This window comes from Panthera pardus, unplaced genomic scaffold, assembly GCF_024362965.1.
Source record: "Panthera pardus isolate Hobbes unplaced genomic scaffold, ASM2436296v1 HiC_scaffold_26, whole genome shotgun sequence".
Taxonomy (NCBI): Eukaryota; Metazoa; Chordata; class Mammalia; order Carnivora; family Felidae; genus Panthera; species Panthera pardus.
Window position 1 is genome coordinate 9,527,099 of NW_026526832.1, and position 18,497 is coordinate 9,545,595.

The 18,497-nt window shown below is 38.5% G+C and overlaps 2 protein-coding genes and 1 long non-coding RNA gene across 15 annotated transcripts in view; 1 reads left to right on the forward strand and 2 right to left on the reverse strand.

The window, feature by feature from the left end:
• SOS1 (SOS Ras/Rac guanine nucleotide exchange factor 1) overlaps nt 1–9,169 on the forward strand; it is a 148,637-nt gene extending 139,468 nt beyond the window's left edge. For 2 of the 3 annotated variants that reach the window (XM_019446753.2, XM_019446771.2), the window contains 3 exons: nt 1,443–1,487; nt 3,181–3,299; nt 4,181–9,169. In XM_019446753.2, the coding sequence (XP_019302298.1) occupies nt 1,443–1,487; nt 3,181–3,299; nt 4,181–4,672 (656 nt within the window). In that variant the 3' untranslated portion in view covers nt 4,673–9,169. The remainder of the gene's footprint in view (nt 1–1,442; nt 1,488–3,180; nt 3,300–4,180) is intronic. The other variant, XM_019446764.2, reaches the window with a different exon arrangement.
• The window catches only part of ARHGEF33 (Rho guanine nucleotide exchange factor 33), a 118,026-nt gene that overhangs the window by 27,493 nt on the left and 72,036 nt on the right, over nt 1–18,497 (reverse strand). For 4 of the 11 annotated variants that reach the window (XM_019446880.2, XM_019446793.2, XM_019446783.2 and 1 more), the window contains one exon: nt 17,110–17,780. The exons of 2 other annotated variants lie outside the window; for them this stretch is intronic. In XM_019446880.2, coding sequence (XP_019302425.2) covers nt 17,651–17,780 — 130 coding nt within the window. In that variant the 3' untranslated portion in view covers nt 17,110–17,650. Of the gene's footprint in view, nt 1–17,109; nt 17,788–18,060; nt 18,497 lie in introns of those variants that run through there. 5 more of the 11 variants (XM_019446870.2, XM_019446833.2, XM_019446825.2 and 2 more) reach the window with 4 other exon arrangements.
• On the reverse strand, nt 13,650–14,360 carry LOC109265577 (uncharacterized). Its single transcript, XR_002079260.2, has 2 exons — nt 14,293–14,360; nt 13,650–14,056 (listed from the first exon to the last, which is right to left on the reverse strand). It is a non-coding gene; the product is annotated as an uncharacterized LOC109265577 (long non-coding RNA).

The following is an 18,497-nucleotide window of genomic DNA, read 5'->3' on the forward strand; positions in this document are numbered from 1 at the left end:
TATGTATAGGTATAATAATTGTTTTTACAAGTCTGCAGTTTATAACTATCATAAGCTTTGTGTTTTTATTTTATTCCCGTATTATACTAAGTGTACTACCATATTCTTGAGGCTTATCTCCAGGAGGCATATTTATTTCCTTTCCAAGAAAAGTAGAAAAAACATAAGTAGGTAAACACTAAAGGTAATTACTCCCTTAACCCCTGTTATGCCTAATAAGCAGTGGAGTGAATCATTGACAGAGCAACTGCTTCATTTAATATCAAAGTATAAAAATTAATCTTATGAGAGATAACTTATCAGAATTAGCTGGATTGCTACCTTTGGTAACTGTGGCCTCCAAATAAGTATCAGTACATAAGGAAGGGAGATTAATGGGATAGATTGTTAGAAACTGGGGTATATGGAAAATAAACCCATAGCTATAGAAGTAGCAATCACATTAATAATCTTGCCAACTGAACCTGGAACATAAAATTATTCTTGTTCTCACCAAAGAAGCTAAAAGAAACAGTGGTCCAAATTGAGTGCTTGTCTATTGTGGAAAGAGAGACAGGGGGAGAGACAAACCTGAGTTTTAAAAAATCAGCTGAGTCTAGTGTTACAGGAATTATTTTAGTCTCGTGGATATTATCTCTTCCGTATGTTGGTAATATGAGACAGTGTAACATAGACAACTATGTTGATTTAGAACCACTACAGATAACTTAACCTTTTGTCTGTTTTTCGCCTTTATTGCTCTTGGGGCTTTGACTTTTATGGTTTTCAGTTTTTTTCTTAGATGAATTAATAATCTGTTGAAGCATTGTAAAATTGTCAGTGAGTTTCCTGTACAAAATGTGTCTAAGTGCCAAATATTAATTGATTTTTTTAAAGAAGTGTTCAAGAATATAGAAGGGAAAAGGCTATATCACTCTCAAGCTTGTTTTGTAATATCCAAAGCTGTAGTTATTTTGTCATGCTCTAAGAATAATTTCGTAAGTATATAATATTAGTAAGAAATTCCCTTTTATTTTTCAATTTACTAACATAAATTCATTGTTTACTACTTATTTCACACAGTTGAGTTTTCAAAATAATCTCTAGTAAGTGACATATTTTTATATGTCCAGCTGAATTCTTTGCTTGAATTGAGTTTGTACATATTTTAAAAGTATTCCACTAATAGAGAAAACTTTAGTTTCCTCATGAATGCTTTTCATTGAATTATTATGGCATCAGGTAGTGAATCTAAAAGGAATCTTCAACATTCCCAGTATGATATTAACTCAATTCTTTATTTTTCTCAAAACTGAGACGTAATGAGCTTTTACGAAAAAGACTGTTGTACCCTTCTTTACTTGAATGACAAAAATAACATTTCTATCGTGGATGAATTTCTGCAGATGAGTTGAATTTATCAACGAAAGAAAAAAATCTGCTTCTCTTGTTTCCTTTCACAGGCAGCGATACCGTCTTTGTCCAAGTTTCACTGCCCCATGGCCCAAGTTAGTATATTTAGTTTAAGACTCCTAATTCTTGCTTTGGCTTCAAAAATTAAACCAAGTGCCCCCCTCCCTGCTAAAACTCTTCTTGGGCCTGGCAGCACTGGTACCCCGCTTGCAACATCTTAGAAGTGAGGCCTTCCCTTGTGCTACCTTTTGATCATAGATGATTTGCTTAAACGTATATACTCTTCATGCTTTTTGTAAAACCCTTTTCTCTTTTAAAAAAACATTATTATATGGGTGACTTCCACATTTAACCATTTCTTTCCCAACTGTAGAGTTCTTAGTAGTATTTTAATGCTCAACTTAAAAAAAAAAAAAAAAAGCAAGAGCATGCATGCGCATATGGGAATGCTGGCGGCTACGGGCAGCGTCTGAGTCACAAGATACACTTAGCCTGACGACCTTGGCACAGACTGCAGGCAAATGACCGTAATTTGGCTTTAGAAGAACTATCTTATAGTTGTAACTACTTAAATCATGCGGCCTAAATATTCATCACTGTTAAGCGAAATAAAGTGCCATGTACAGATATTTGCTTTTATTTTTAAAGTCAACTAACAATTCACCAAATTAGTCCATAAATTTTAAGCTAATAGGTTAATGGTTTTTGCTGTCCTTCATACAAATGGTTTCAAAATGTATCCAATGGAAGACATTAGTTATAAACTAATTAACTTATTACATAGTCTTTTAAGAAAAAAGGTAGGTGATTAAAATGTTTCTCATTTGAATAACATCAGTACACAAAGTACTCTTTAAGTTCTATATTGTTATAACATTTAGTTGACAAAAGCTTAAAGGAAAATGAGAACCTGCCAAGTATAATTCTGGATGATCATTTAAGTATTTTTTCATATCTTTTTTATACTGTGCATAAACTAACAACTTACATGAATGTTGTCTTTCATAATGTAATTATTTTATGCCTAGATTATGCCCTTGTCATCATAAATGTCTATAGGATGAGTTCTGATTAGAAGCTTTACTCACCTGTCTTGTGCCAGTTCATCAACTTTTTAAATCCGGTTCACTAGATTTAGTGTAATTTCTGTTTTTATCAGGGCTGCCTCACTCATCTTAAATAGCTCCATCACAATTAAAATGTTTGGATTAGAGTATGATGAACCCGATTTTCTGCCAAGGAGAGCCAGCCTATATGTAAGCAAAGTGAGGAGAGACCCCTCCCCCAGACACAAGATTCTTCCTGGCATCCTTTGAGACAGTCGCTGGGGAGAGCAGTTAAGATCAGAAACTAATCCCAAGGACTGACTACCACCTAATGGCAGGGAGATTCTATACTAATACAGTCAGGGAAAGAAAATGAGCCCATCACAAAGGCTTAACAAAATTACCATTCCAAAGGTTTCTCCCAGAAATCTGAGAATCATACCCAAATAAAAACTTCCAATAATTAACAGTGGGAATGTTATTTTGTTCCAAAAGCAAAATAACGGAATATCTTAGGCAGCTTTTTTTTCCCCTGAAAATTCTGCTAAGAAATTTCTGCATGCTTTTATAGCAGTTTGCTTTGATAAAGGAAATACTACCGTGTATTGGTTTATTGAACTGCTTTTGATAATTCTGTACATTTCTTTTAATAAATATAAGCAGTTTCCAGCTAAGCCTTTTCAGGATTAATAGATGAGATAAAATTCCTGTGAACTGTTAAAAAAAATTTCACATCCTACAGGATCTGCTTCAGTATCATCTATAAGTTTAACCAAGGGCACTGACGAAGTGCCTGTCCCCCCTCCTGTTCCTCCACGAAGACGGCCAGAATCTGCCCCCGCGGAATCTTCGCCATCTAAGGTACGTAGAGAGTCCTGTCATCTGGAGCCCAGAGTCATTACAGTTACATTAGAATCACTTGCCTGTGTCTAGTTTAGTTCCTACCAGATTAGGTCAACACTTCAGGGTATCTGGGCTTAACTGAGTTTAGACGAGGACTAAATACGGATTTACCCTGCGGTAATATTTATTTCCTATCTTCTGAAAGTAGTTTTTTGGTATGTTTTCAAAACCCTGTGAGTCTAAATCATGGGTACTGTCCAGGAGAAAACAAGTTTAATCCCAAAAGAGTAGAATGTAGTCTCACGCAGACCACACAGAGAAAGAAAAGCAAAGAGGTGTGAAGCTTTCTATATGAAAGCACGTTTTAAGTGAAACTTAAACATGACCCGTCTGCGCCCTTGATAATAAATCTGATATGCTTTTAAACGGGATTTTCATAACAGTTCTGGGTTGGAAGAGACCTTAAAGACTTGCAATAGCTATTTTTTTCCACTTGTTTAAATTTCTTTCTTTGCCAACTGTTGACTTGATTCGGTGGTTCTCAGAGGATCCGGAGAGCAGGGCACCTGGACAAGTCAGGACACTCTGCAGAGTGTCATAAAATGTGAACGTAGTAGGTTTAAAATTGTAAGATTGACTTAGGTTAAGTCATAAATTGTCTTAGATTGATAGGTGCACAGTAGCAAACAACAAAATTTTGAGAAAAATTAAAACTTGGAAAAAAATTGTTTTTAATGAATTGGCATAACTCCCTCCCTTTAAAAAATATGGCAAAACCCCCTGATCCGTGCCTCGCGCTCTTCCAACAGTGTGTTTGAAGACCCCAGTTCTTAATATAGTCACAGTACTGCATCAATTAATAATAAATGTGTGTTTTATTCCTTTTTCATTTGTGTTAGATTATGTCTAAGCATTTGGACAGCCCCCCAGCAATTCCTCCTAGACAGCCCACATCAAAAGCCTATTCACCGCGGTATTCAATAGCAGACCGGACCTCTATATCAGACCCTCCCGAGAGCCCTCCCTTATTACCACCGCGAGAACCTGTGAGGACACCTGATGTTTTCTCCAGCTCACCACTACATCTCCAGCCTCCCCCTTTGGGCAAAAAAAGCGATCATGGCAATGCCTTCTTCCCAAACAGCCCTTCCCCATTTACGCCACCTCCTCCTCAAACACCTTCTCCTCATGGCACGAGAAGGCATCTGCCATCACCACCACTGACACAAGAAGTGGACCTTCCTTCCATCACTGGGCCGCCGGTTCCTCCACGACAAAGCACTTCTCAACATATCCCTAAACTCCCTCCAAAAACTTATAAAAGGGAGCACACACACCCCTCCATGCACAGAGATGGACCACCACTGTTGGAGAACGCCCATTCTTCCTGAGTGTCTCTGTTCCAGGATGGACATTTTCCTAGCCCCAAATCCATTGCTGGCAATGGATGCACGGAATGTGCCAGCACTGAGGAGTTACAGTGACAACTCCAAACACTAACGACTCTACTTCAAGATGCAGTATAAGACAATGAATTTTAACCTAGACATAATTATAAAATGAAAATGGTATTCGTTTAGATACGGAAAGACTGATGTAGAGGAATTGGACAACTGATTGCACCTGAAAATCAAGTAAAGGGACTTTTTCCAGCCAATAGGCAGGAGTCCTCTTTTTGTGAAGTGATCTTTATCGTTAAAGGGATGGAAAACATAGTCTAGTGTCCAGCAGGCCCACATGATGACAGTTTTTGTAATTCAAAATATGCACTTTTTAAAAAGAAATCTTAAACAGGGATCTTCATATCTCCTTTGTTTTCCTTTGCTTTTACTCATCCTACTTTAGAATATTTTCCTAGAAATCATTTAAAGGACTGTGGGGAGTGGCTGTGGTGCCTGACCTTGTGGGAGTCCAGGCCCCGTGCTGTGCCACAGTCCCGTTTACAGGTTATTACAGTGAAGTGAATGGGTACCGAGGCTTCACCAAAGAGGTACTTTTTTTTCTTTTTCTTTCTTTTTTTTTTTTTTAGGAATAATTATATTAATTTTAAGAGCATTCCCCCACCCACCCTCCCTACAAACAAAATATGGTGGTGATGCCTTCAAACAAGAAGTTTTGTGTCATTAACATGACAGAAGAACTTTTTAAAAAAATGTAACTGTCAAGTATACGATTTACATTTAGGAGACTGTTAATCTGTGCTAGATTGTTATTGCCCCTCCCCACCTCCCACAAAAGTTTACTGGTAACCCATGTCATGGCTCATAGCCGTCCCTCTAACCATTCTCTGGAAATGCAGTCACCCAGTGTGGAAAGGAGCATTGCTGGGCGTCCCTGACACCGCTCATGTTTTACGGATAGTTGAGTAATCCGCAGATCTAGAATTACCTTGCATTGCCGAAATCATGTGTATATAGTGAATGTTATATAATAAACCTGGCAGGTCTGTTTTAATTTAATTGAATAAAGATACAAATACTTTGTTTGGCTGGCATATATTAAATTATTATATGGAGAAAATGGTTGATTCTTATTTCTTTCAGTTGAAACACACACACACACACACACACACACACACACACACACGCAAACACTAAGCATAAAAGCACGTATTGTGGTACGCCTTGGTTTCTAGTTCTGGATTGTATGTATTCATCTTAAAGAATGATAAAAAGTTGCAGTTTGGCATGTAGGAAAAAAATTTGGTTAGAATAGGATGGGTATCTTTTAAGCAGAACTTTGTAAGTTTTTTAATTTGCTAAGCAACATGTATACAGTTTGTTAGTTTATATTAAACATTCTACCTTGCTTGAGGTCTTTGCTCTATCAAAACTATTCATAATAGAACATCTACCTACATCATTAATATCATAATATGGATTATTCATTAAGCCTATGTACTGATCTTCTGAGTCTAACAAATACTGTGACTGAAATGCATGCAACTTGTTGAAGAGAAAAAGTTTTATTAATCTCCACTCTAATGTCTATGAAATGTGCAGCATTCCATCATTAGAGAGTCATCCATTCGTCAGTATCTGCATGTGTCCTCAGAATAATGAAGCAACATTTCAGCAATTCTGTTAACCATGCCATTAGAGACATTTTTAGAAGTGCTGCATCATGGTGCAAACCTAGTACTTTAATAATTTCCTGTGATATTTATTAGAGCATTAAATGTACATCACAGTAGTACAGTATATTGTCCTTTAAGACCAGAATGTTGATTGCATCATCATTAAGCAATCCCTCCTATCACATCCTTTCTTATTTATTTGTTAGAGTTGAATCTTTGTTTAATATCTGTACCATTCCTATTATGGTAGCCATTTTTCTCTCTGTAAAATGTCTCCTTTTAAAAGTCTCCCAAAAAATTAATTTCGAATCCACTCTTGTGTGCAACACGTCCATAAGACCATTCATTCAACAAGTGTTTATCTAAGCCTGCTTACTAGTGCTGCTACAATTAATCATAATACACATTCCAGAATCCCCCATGATTTTTTTATTAGAACAGCCTCATTTTCCCTAGGGTTTCCCTTTGTCTGTCTTACTGATCACTTCTCTTTTTAATTACCCCACCCCACTCCATATGAGAACCTGAGAAGTCACATTGGAGCTCATTCAATATCTCCCTGGCCAGTGTGTTAGCCTTCATTAAAGGAGGCTTTTCAACCCGCCTGATCGTCTAAAGAGCAAAAGCTTAGATTTGGAGTTCTAATCATACTTCTCCCAAAGGGAACCAATCTTCTACCCCAGTGGTTCTAGGAGACCACTTCACTGTGCATCAGCACTGTGGATAGAGGATATTTGTATTCTGAAGCTGACATTTGGGTAAAAATATTTTCTGCAGTGGTGACTGCTTAGAAAAATTCCAATTGGGTGCCCTTAAATGGAGGTGGAGAAGACTGTATCCTTGCCTTCTTCATACATGAAACATGAATTAGCTGACAAATTTATTCTCTGTAGTAACTAAAATATACTTATTCAGGGACAAGAAGTGGCTGAGAAGACAAATGCATCACCACAAAATTCTGTTTTTGAATCCAGGACATTACAAGACAGTCAATGCAGCATGACTATTCCTAAACCACATCCCAAAACATGAAAAATTTCTTTTAGAAATGGAAATGTTCTTAGATGTGTCATCTTTGGATCACAAAATAAAAATATTTCAAGGTTGAATTTAACTTAAGTGGGCTATCAACCAAGAACAATACAAAGGGAGGCTTTTCACGTCTGAGCACTTTTTAAAACAGGAACAGATAGGTATATGTTTCTAAGTTTACTGAAAGATTATTTACTGTTCCCAGCCTTTCTAATGCATTTCAAGAATACAAATTATCAGGAAATAAACAAGCATTAAAAGTTTTCTTAACTAGAGGTTGTTGGGTATCAAAGGAGATATTTAGTCGATTACTACGCTCTAACAGCTCAAGAAATGTTTTAATGGGTCTGAATTTAGGAAAGCGCCTGCCACACTTCGTGATACTACAATCAACACAACAGTCTAGTGAACAAGTACCATTTCAGTTGGAGGCTATGTTATGGTTCTAAATTCTTCCTTAATGAGTTTTCTCATAAGTTGAAAGTTACATAAACCGAAACTTGGTATCTGTGATCATGATCTTAATTCTCAAGTTTGGCTTACTCTAGTCATGTATTTCATCCTCTGTCTTTAAAGACGGCTTAAATTCAGTTTTAAGTGGCTCAGCAAAACAAATAATGGAAATGGAGGGAGAGGTTCCCAATTTGTTAGTGTTGTACATATCAAAGAAAACCTTTTATTTCCTCCAGATTTAGAAAGAAACTAACCATTTGTTTCTTGGTATTCTGCTGTGGGTAGGTTCACTTGTTCTTTTAACCTATATTGTATGACTGTTGCACAAGTGTAGGTCCTGTTGCACATTAATCTTTATCAGTAAAATACAAACCACAGGGTTAAAATTGGTTTGGCTGAAAGAATTATGCAGAATTATTTGTAAGGGAAAGTGATGACTTAATTTGTTTATTCAATATTTCTCCTTTGAAGCATCTCATTACTAACTTAAAATCAAAATCCCTTACACATGAGCCAATGAAATATTTTGAGCTCTGGTTAAGAAGCATGAAGTCTATATGATTAAACAAAAGCACCTAATACTTGTTTTGTAAATTTCATGCCTTATTTTCCATTTTTGACACCGTAAAGTGCATTTTCTGTCGACTGTGAGCAAATTTCCCTTTTGCCTTTAATGAAAATAGTGCATTAAGTAGCCAATTGCTGCAGAATTACAAAGCAAGTTAGCTAAAGGTGGATCACATTGGACTACCACTCAAACAAGATGCATAGCATGGAAGTCACATGTGGTGTGGCTTTAGGGAGAGCGCACCTGTGCCAGATGCATGCCACTTTCAGTAGCTGCCAAATGTGCCTTTAATTAAGAACATCTCTAATTTGTTTCTTCAGATCAAGTCAGCATTTGGGGGCGGGATCAGGGCAGGGGACCTTGGGGTGCAAATATCTGGTGAGACACACCAGAGAAGAAGCCTTTGTCAAAGTGACATGTATAACTTCAGTTGAAACGTGTTCATGTATATATGTGTGTGTGTGTGTGTGTGTGTGTGTGCGTGTGCGCGCGCGTGTGTGTGTATTTGCCTTTGTTTAGTAGCACGGTATTTGCTAAAATAATTGTCGAAAAATTGCTCTGTCAGTCTTACTTTGATGTAAAAATAAAGTGCAGTCTATACATCTAATACGGCCTTTGTACCTGACCATGTTCGTAGGTAATCTTTGTATTCTGCGTGCAGCAGTATTTGGTTTGCATTTAAAGTGAAAATAATGGCTGTTATTTTTCTGGCATTACTAAGATAAATTGAAAAATAATAAAGAAAAATGCCTTACCTAGTCCACAAGTGTATTATTTTTGTATTTATTTTAGAAAGCACTCTTTTCAAGATCAGTCGTGATTCTCATTTTAGCTTGTGCTTTCCACATGCAAATAGTTTGTTCTATCTCATGGTCTTGCTTTGGAGACACTTTTTCCTGTATCATGTTCTCTATAAAAAGTTCAGTATTTCCTTCTGTATCAGGCTCTCTGACTGTAGTGAGCAGGAGGCCCTTGGGATGAAAATTAGTGACCTTCAGCATCACCTTTCAAAGGGCTGAGGGAGGCATTTGTATTCCATCAAAGTTTTAAGATCTCACAATTCCTTGACAGGCAAGTTTCACTGAGCCTGTTGGAAAGTGGCAACCTGACATTCAGCAACTCTTTCTAGGCTTGGCATAAAAAGATACAGTTTATGGTTATACACTGTAAAGAATTACACACTGTCAAGAATTTTTGTAAGTGTGAGGTCATTCATGGTGAACTGCAGAATGCAAAATTGATGAAAAACTGGGGTGCCTGGGTGGCTCACTTAAACGTCTGACTTGATTTTGGCTCAGGTCATGATCTCACAGCCATGGGACTGACCCCCACATCGGGCTCTGCGTGGAGTGTGGAACCTGCTTGGGATTCTCTCTCTCCCTTTCTCTGTCTCAAAAATAAACCTTAAAACAATTGGGGGCACCTGGGTGGCTTAGTGGGTTAAGTGTCCAACTTCAGCTCAGGTCACGATCTCAGGGTTCATCAGTTGGAGCGCCACATTGGGCTCTGCACTGAGTGCAGAGCTTGCTTGGCATTCTCTCTCTCTCCCCCACCCGCCTCTCTCTCTCTCTCTCTCTCTCTCTCTCTGAAAAACAAACTTAAAAAGAAGATGATGAAAACTTAGAGATCTCATACCCTTACTCAAAACTTAAGGCAGGTGAGGCCTGGAGCAGTGAGATGACTAAGCCAATATCACGTGGCAGTTAGTGACTGAGACAGTTGGCTCAACTTTGACTCCTGGCATTTGGAGGACTGTTTTTAGGAACAGCTAAAATGTATTTGCGGTTCCCCTCCAAATTTAAAGACACACAATCATTAATTTGTACAAATTCCATTTATAGGCCACTGAAATCCAAGCAGGTATTATTGAGTATATTCTAGGTAATCAATTTAAGAGCTAAAGGAAAATAACATTAATGTTGATATTAGTCAGAAAATAACATTAACACTGATATTAGTCAACCTGGTTCTGAGTTTGCTCTTGAAATGTCACTTGAATTTTAACCAGGTGGTTTGCTTTTTACTCATTTTAATCATGTTAGCTCATCACAGATTCAGGACAGTTAAGTCTCTAGGGTATAGCCCACAACTGGGCTAAAGATGTACATAGCTTCCAGAGGCAAGGAGAACTTTGACAGAGTAGAATTCCAAAAAATCTTATCCAGGGCTCCTGGGTGGCTCAGTCGGTTGAGCATCCACCTTTGGCTCAAGTCATGATCTCACAGTTTATGAGTTCAAGCCCCACTCTGGGCTCTCTGCTATCAGAGCAGAACCCTCTTCAGATCCTCTGTCTCCCTCTCCCTGCCCCTCCCCTGCTTGTGCACGTTCTCTTCCTGTCTCTCAAAAATAAACATTTAAAAAAATCGTATGCACATTCTAACATTTTAAGACTGTTGATTCTCATTAGAGGCAAAAAAAAAAAAAAAATGCCGTCCTTTTTTAGAAGCTAGTTTCTCTACCTTCATGACTCCTCAAGAAAAGGAAGAATCACTGTGGTAAAGTACAATAAGCAGTTGCTTTGGAATCACACATGTCTGTGTTCATATTCTGGTTCCATTACTTACTAGATGTGTAACTTTGGAGAAGTTACTTAAATAATCCTAGTCTCTGTTCCTCATCAACACATGAGGTTAATAGATCTACTGGGGACTATGTGAGGTTTAAAGGTGATATGTGTAAAACCCAATGCCTTTCACAGAATAGGTGCTTAATAAAGGTAACTAAAGATATAAGGGATATGCTTTCAAAGTCGGCCTGCTTTTAGGTATCTTTTAAGAAGCTGAGACTTCATCCTGAAGTCCCCCTAACTTGATTCTTTAGTATCCAGATTCCTTTGATGTTTACTATCACTTCAATTGGTTTTGAGTGACTGTATTATAAACATTTGATAGGGCCTATCTGACTATTCAAAAATATTTACTGTTCCAGGTCCACTTCTGATGTTAGGAATACAGCAATGAACAAAACAAACAAAAATCTCTATCATCATGAGATTGGTTATCTAGTGAGGAGATGTAGACAATAATAAGAAAGAGCATATTATACATTAGAATGTTGTAGCTGCTATGAACAACAAAAAATAAGGTTCCTGGGAATGTAGGGGACAGGTTGGTGATATATAAATGGGATGGTCAGAGTCAGCTCATGGAGAAGGTGGCATATAAGTAAAGAAGGAGGTGAAGGAAGGAGATGTGCAAGTGTCTGAGAAAGGAGTATGCCAGGTCATGGGGAAAGGCCAGTTCAAGAGCCTAGAGGCAGGAGCATACCTGGTACATGTAGCGAGGTTACAGAATAGGAGATGCCATCAGAGGTTTAATGGGATCCAGGTCACTTGTAATGACTTTGGCTTCCTTTAGAAATAAATAGAGCCCATAGAGCATTTGAGCAGGGGATCACTCTGGCTGCCATGTTGAGAATAATTAGGGGTTAAGACTGGGAGTAGGGAGGCTAGCCCAGTAGAAGGCAGCTTGGGCAAGGTGATAGCAGTGGAGGTGGTGGGAAGTTGTTCAGAGTCTGGATGGATTTGGAAGACAGCCAATTTGCTGAGAGCCTGAACATGGAGTTTAAGAAATAGAATTGTCAAGGATGACTTCAAGGTTTTTAGCCTGACCAACTAGAAGGACAAAGTTACCATTAACTGAAGTGGGAAAAGTAGAGTTGAAGCAGAGGCTAGGACACGTGAAGTTCAATAAATATGTCAGACATTTGAGGGGTGCCAGGAGGCAGTGGGAGATGTGAGTCCGAAATCTGGGAAAGAGTCTGGAACAAGGATATAAAATGGGGAATCACTTCCATAGAGATCATATTTTAAAGCTAGCCCACTGGATAAGATCACCAAAGAAGTACAGACTGGAAAAAGAAGATATCTAAGGAGAGCCCTGGGACCCTCTAACAAGAGAGAGAGAAGAAAGGAGAACCAGCAAATAGACAAAGAAGGAACTGCCAATGAAGAATGATGGCAGCCAAAAGGGTGTTGTGCCCTTGAAGCCTAGTAAATTATTTCAGAAGGAAGAGGTGATAAGCATGTCAAACACTATCTGATAGGGAGAGTGGAGTACTCATTTAGCAAGGCGAAAGTCAGTGATGATCTGGACATGACCGGTGTAGGGGGGAGGTGTGAGCCCAGTGAGTTTAAATTTTTTTTTAACATTTATTCCTTTTTTGAGACAGAGACAGTGTGAGCAGGGGGAAGGACAGAATCCGAAGCAGGCTCCAGGCTCTGAGCTGTCAGCACAGAGTCCAACGCGGGGCTCAAACTCATGAACTGTGAGATCGCAACCCTAGCCGAAGTCAGACGCTCAACCAAATGAGCCACCCAGGCGCCCCGTGAGCCCAGTGAGTTTAATGATAAGAGGCAAGAACTGGAGCAGTTTCCTCTTTCAAAGGTAAGCAGAGACGTGCAGCATAACTGGAACAGTCAAGATACTTTTTGCTTTAAAAATGGGAGAAATAAGAGCATGATTGTATGCTAAAGGGTTTGCCCCAGTTGGAAAATGTGATAAGGAGAGGGTGACCTAGTGCTAAATGGAAACAACCCACTTAGACAGAAACACACACAGTATCGAGCAACAGTCCTTTACAAAGTCGATCCCACTGTCTTCAGATGAACAGCTTTACATACACGAGGAGGGAACACAACACACTCCATTTTCCTGCTAAGAATTAAGAGAATTTTAATGCTCCTACCTCTGAAGGGAATGAGGGAAGAAGGCGGGAGGGGGAATGTATTTTATAGATAAGAAACATGTTTAGATGACTTACCGAGATCATGTATAAGCTCTTTGAAAACAACAAGTTTTGGAAAACAAGTTATTTGGGTAGAAAGCTCTTGACTATTTTGCATGTCTGACAGCCTCCAAAAACAACATCTTCAGCACTGCCCAAATCATATCCCATATTTTTATACATATGTTTAAAACTTAGGTCTAGTGTCACACACCAATTTCTATTTTTTCCCTTAAAATATATAGGTTTCCATCAATTTCCTCAACCTATTTTTTTTAAACTCATTTCCCTTTTTGAAGAAGTGTATCTCCTCTTCCTGTTCCCTCACCCCCTCTCCACCATGTGAGACTCACTGGCCTATATTCCATAAATGCCAAGATGCCCGGATGCTGAGAACACTACACTTACATCTTTAAGTTAAATCAACTTTTCAGGATATGAGAATCCAAAGTGTCCCCAATTACTGTTTTAGGCTCAGGAAGAAAATTATTAATGGTGATGTTTCAAGAGAAAGTTTAGTCTGAAAACTGTATCTAATTTTATTACACAACTTAACAGAAGACATTCATTTTACCATTTTTCTAAGTGCATGCAATTATCTAGAATATACAATCAACTTTACCAATTTATTACAAAGAACACTAATCCTGTATATATGTATATTTTAACCAAAATTTTACTGTATGTTATAGTAAAGATCACAGATGAATTTAAGAAAACCTCAGAAAGAGTCACTCTACCAGCTTTCTGTATCTCAAGGTAAATATAATCAATTCTCTATTCTGTCCTAAACTTCCATCTATGGATAGAATCTGAGTGCTGATTACATACTAGATCATCCAACTTATTGGTCTAAGAGGTAATGGCTATACAATTTCAGCGGGCCAAAGAATCACCTGGGTGCATTTAAAATGCAGATACCTGGGGGGGCGCCTGGGTGGCTCAGTCGGCTAGGCGTCCGACTTCGGCTCAGGTCACGATCTCACAGTTCGTGGGTTCGAGCCCCGCGTCGGGCTCTGTGCTGACAGCTCAGAGCCTGGAGCCTGTTTCGGATTCTGTGTCTCCCTCTCTCTCTGACTCTCTCCCATTCATGCTCTATCTCTCTCTGTCTCAAAAATAAATAAACGTTAAAAAAAAAAAATTTTAAATGCAGATACCTGGGCCCCACTCTCAAATTTATTCCAATAAAGTGGGACTGAACTAGTCGCCAGGAATCTGAATTTTTACAAGTTGTCTCATGGAGAAAGTAAAGTGTTAGTAAAGACTTGAAGAAGGTAAGTGAACGAGTCATGAGGTGCTATAGAAAGTACTATTCAAAGGGTTCTCCCTGAGCAAGGAAGAAACAGTCTAATGGCAAGCCCCAGATGGGTTTCAACTATTTGTCATAGGGCGAAACAGAGGACCCTGGAGCGCTGGTCCACACATTCCTGGTTCTCCAAGCTTCCAGTTTTAGAGTCAGTAAAGTGGGGCAAATCCTTGTTTAGGCTTGTATACAGACCACACCCAGCTACAGAAGGGACCTGCTGGCCCTCCCAGCTTGTGCAGAAATACCCAACTCATCTTTTGGTGGGGCGCTTCCTTCTGTTTAGGGACCCAAACACTTCCAGAAGACAGCCGTGGTCCCCTACGTAAACTGTACTTCTCCATGGGACTGGAGCTCACAGATGGAGGAATTGCAAACCTCTTTCCCACCCTGATTTCATCTTTAATGCAACATTACATTAAATGTCATTAAGAAACATCATCAAAGATCCTATCTCTGCTGTCAATTTACAATACTATGAAGTGACCCAGGACAACACAGAAAAGAGTAGCACTTTCTTTCTTTTTCTTTTCTTTTCCTCTTTTTTTCTTTCCTTTCCTTTCCTTTCTTTTTTCTTTCTTTTCTTTCCTTCTTTCTTTCCTTTCTTTCTCTCCTTCTTTTCTTTCTTTTTCTTTCCTTTCTTTCTTGCTTTTTCTTTTCTTTTCTTTCTTTCTTTTTTTGTGGAAAGATGTTTGCAAATGTTAATACTGTGAAAAGGACAGTAGTGCTTTTACTGCTCTAGAAGACAACAGTGTTTTATTTCTTTTGTGATTGGTATTTTTCCTAAAAAGAAAAAAAAAAAAAGAAAGGCAAGAAGGTAAAGAGACAATCCTGAAGCTCTGTCAAATCATGAGCAGAAATTATTCTCTGCAACTACGTACTGTTCTAGAGGTGGAAAGGAATTTTAAAAGATATGTCATAGTTCCTGCCCTCAAGGGGACTCAACATTCTTGTTGGGAAGACAAGACAAATATATAAGAAGATAGACAAGTTACGGCACCAGAGATCATAGAAAGATGAGGGACTTACCCAGGGCCTTGAAGACTGGCAGGGGGAAGGAGGCTACAGAAAAGGCATGACGCAAGGGGCCATGGCTCACCAGCAGGCAAGAGAAGCCCAGTGTAACTGAGGGCCGGGAGTCCAGTAGGCTGGCAAAGTAGGAGACAGCAGCCAAAGAGAAGACTTGACACCATGCTGGACAGACAGCCTTGAAGGTCAAGTCGAGGAGTTCAGAATTTGTAGACAAAAAAGAACGTTCAGAGAGTTTCACACAATGCAGCATTTGGGAATATTAATGTGTTAAGAGAAGTACAGGACTGATGCGGAGCTAGAAAGCTACTGGAAAAATCCAGATACCAGGTGAAGGAGACCCAGGGAGTAGCAGCACTAATTATTACTAGTTTTACATGCTAGTTTCATAAAATACAATGAAACTGAGTTGTGCTACCGATGTAACATCAAGATTCTTTCAAAGAATGTTATCAAAATGAAAATCTGGGAGGTGTGTGAAGTTTTTGAAACCTTCCCAAGTAATCCATCATTTTTATGATAACCATTATGAAGGGGAAAGAAATTTTATTGTTTTTACATTTTACTTAAAAGGCTGTGACTTGCAGCTCACTTTCCATATCCAGTCAGTTCTGCATTGTGCTCTCAGACCCTGCCCCCGAACCTTCTTTGGCCTACTAAACAGAGATAAATCTAACTTCAAAGGAGTCCATTAATTTCAGGAAAATGAAAAGCTTGGCTTAACCTTAAATACTGGAAACTCCCAAAACTTGACAGCAATCCTGTAGACATTCCAGACCCCCTACTGTTCAAAGGCTAATGGATGAGTTCCTAATTAATCATCAGACTTGTAGAAAACGTGTAACAAGTAAAACTTTACGATTTTATCAAGCAGTACATTCCTAGAGGAAGAGCCTCTAAAGAAGTCGGTTTGAGTACCAAGATTTTGAATGAGTGGTAGCCAAATGCCTCTAATTCATTATAGATAACTGCCTGGGAAGAGAGACAAATTGTTTAAAACTAATTTTTTTCTATTATTCTTGTGTTAGGGGCATGTCAAGGCTGTGGACCATCCTGGACGTGGGGAAGCAGAGCACATTTTATTATCCTGTAGCCATGAAAGCCTCACTGCAATGATTCCTCTGTCTGAGCTGTTAAGAACTCTGTTTTTTGTGTTTTTTTTTTTTTTAAACAGCTTACTTCTGGAAAACAGAACAAGGTCTTACCAGCCCTAAATTTTCATCCTGTTCCGGTGTTTTGTAGCAACTGCTGTGCATGTGCTATTAAAGCACTGATGTTGTTGCCACCTTCTTTCCAGACTGAAGAAAGTCTTTTAAAAGAAGACGTAGCTAAATAAGTTTTTTTTTTTCCCCCAACCCATGAGTGTATGTGACACTCAGGATCACTAATGTGTCTCTGAATCCTGAGAACTCAATAACACATAGACTCTAGACTATTCTCATCTGCAGCACAACTCACGCAAGTGAAAACGTTTCTTTGGCCTCCCAGTCTCAAGAGAAATCACTGTTCCCTGTACTGATTCTCATAGCCACAGAGAGAGAAATACTACTCTTCTGGTTCTCTTCCCGTTTGGAGACCAGTGTGTCTATAACCCTTGAACCTTCTATGTCATGGTGTAAGCACAAATTCTCCACAACTCAGATTGGCAACACGTAAAATACAACTCTTTACTGATCCTTTGCCTTAAGGGATGTTGGGTATTGCTTTGGGGAAGACATATAGCAAGACAGAACTGGCCCCTAACATCGTGTATATTAGCCTAAGAACATTGGGATGAATTAATAAGGTAAATGCCTAGGAAGCATAAAATTCACATCCATGTTACACGCTCAATTTTATACTGGGGGGGAATGACTTCAAGTTGGAAGTTTTTGTTCTTACAAACATTTATTTTCCTCCAAATTTATTGTGTTTCTATAATGCTGTGAAAAGTCTTCGTTTCCCTGTTCCCAAGTGCTGAAGTTCAAAAAGCCAGCTCTCAACCACAGACTAATCTTCATCTCTTCAATGTCTTGTATGTTGATTTAGCTTCATATGTAAGTATTTATATTAGTTTTCCTCAGGGACTTATACATCTATATATATATATATATATATATATATGTATATATATATTCCTACACAGATATATACAAGCTTTTTACCCTCATCTTACCACTTGACAATACAACTTTAAGTATGTTTTACACAGCTGTTCCTTGGTCAAGGTCATTTGCAAGAGCAAGTCGGTTTCTGAAGAAATCTTGTTTGGTGGGTGAAGGATCCATTGAGGGATTCTCATTAGTTTTTTCCCTGTATTCTGATCCACTGGACCTAAAATCTCAGCACACAGATAAAGTACAGGTTGATTTGGTTTTAATTGTTTTCAGATATTTTATCTATCCAAATTGTTTTGCATTTGTAAAAACAGTTGCCTCTTAGATCTGGAATAATTTTTACTTCCCCTGAATTTCATGACTCAGGACATGTGTAGCTAAAATTTGCAAAGAACATAAAGAGAATTTCTTTCTAATGCTTTATGGAGACAATTGTGACAACTGTGTATGTTAGTGTAAGATATTATGTGATAACACTGTAAAAGGGAAATAAAGGCTCAGAAAATTTAGTAAATCCTATTTTTGTTTCAACCGAGTAACTACTCCACAAATTACCAAGGCCCTTAAATTAAAATGGATGGAATTCATTGGTCTCAACTGAGGTTATCTAACAAGGGCCATCATTGAATTTGGGCATTACATTACAAACTCTTGCTGTTGCTTGTTTTCATTTTTAAATGAAAAATTTATTGAAGCCAACCACACACATATGCTACATTTGGTAGAATTCAGAAATTAGTACAGTAGTCAGATTGAGGAGATTCTATAATCTCAACCACCACAAAGGAGACCAAGCCCAATCAATAGTCAACAACTCAAATCAGTCCAATGGCGTCCCCAGTCGAGGGTGCATTCTTCCTTTATCTTGGTTAAGCCAGTTGGGTAATCCATCCCAGCTCTGCACCTTCTCCAGTTTGTTCATGTCAGAAGTCCC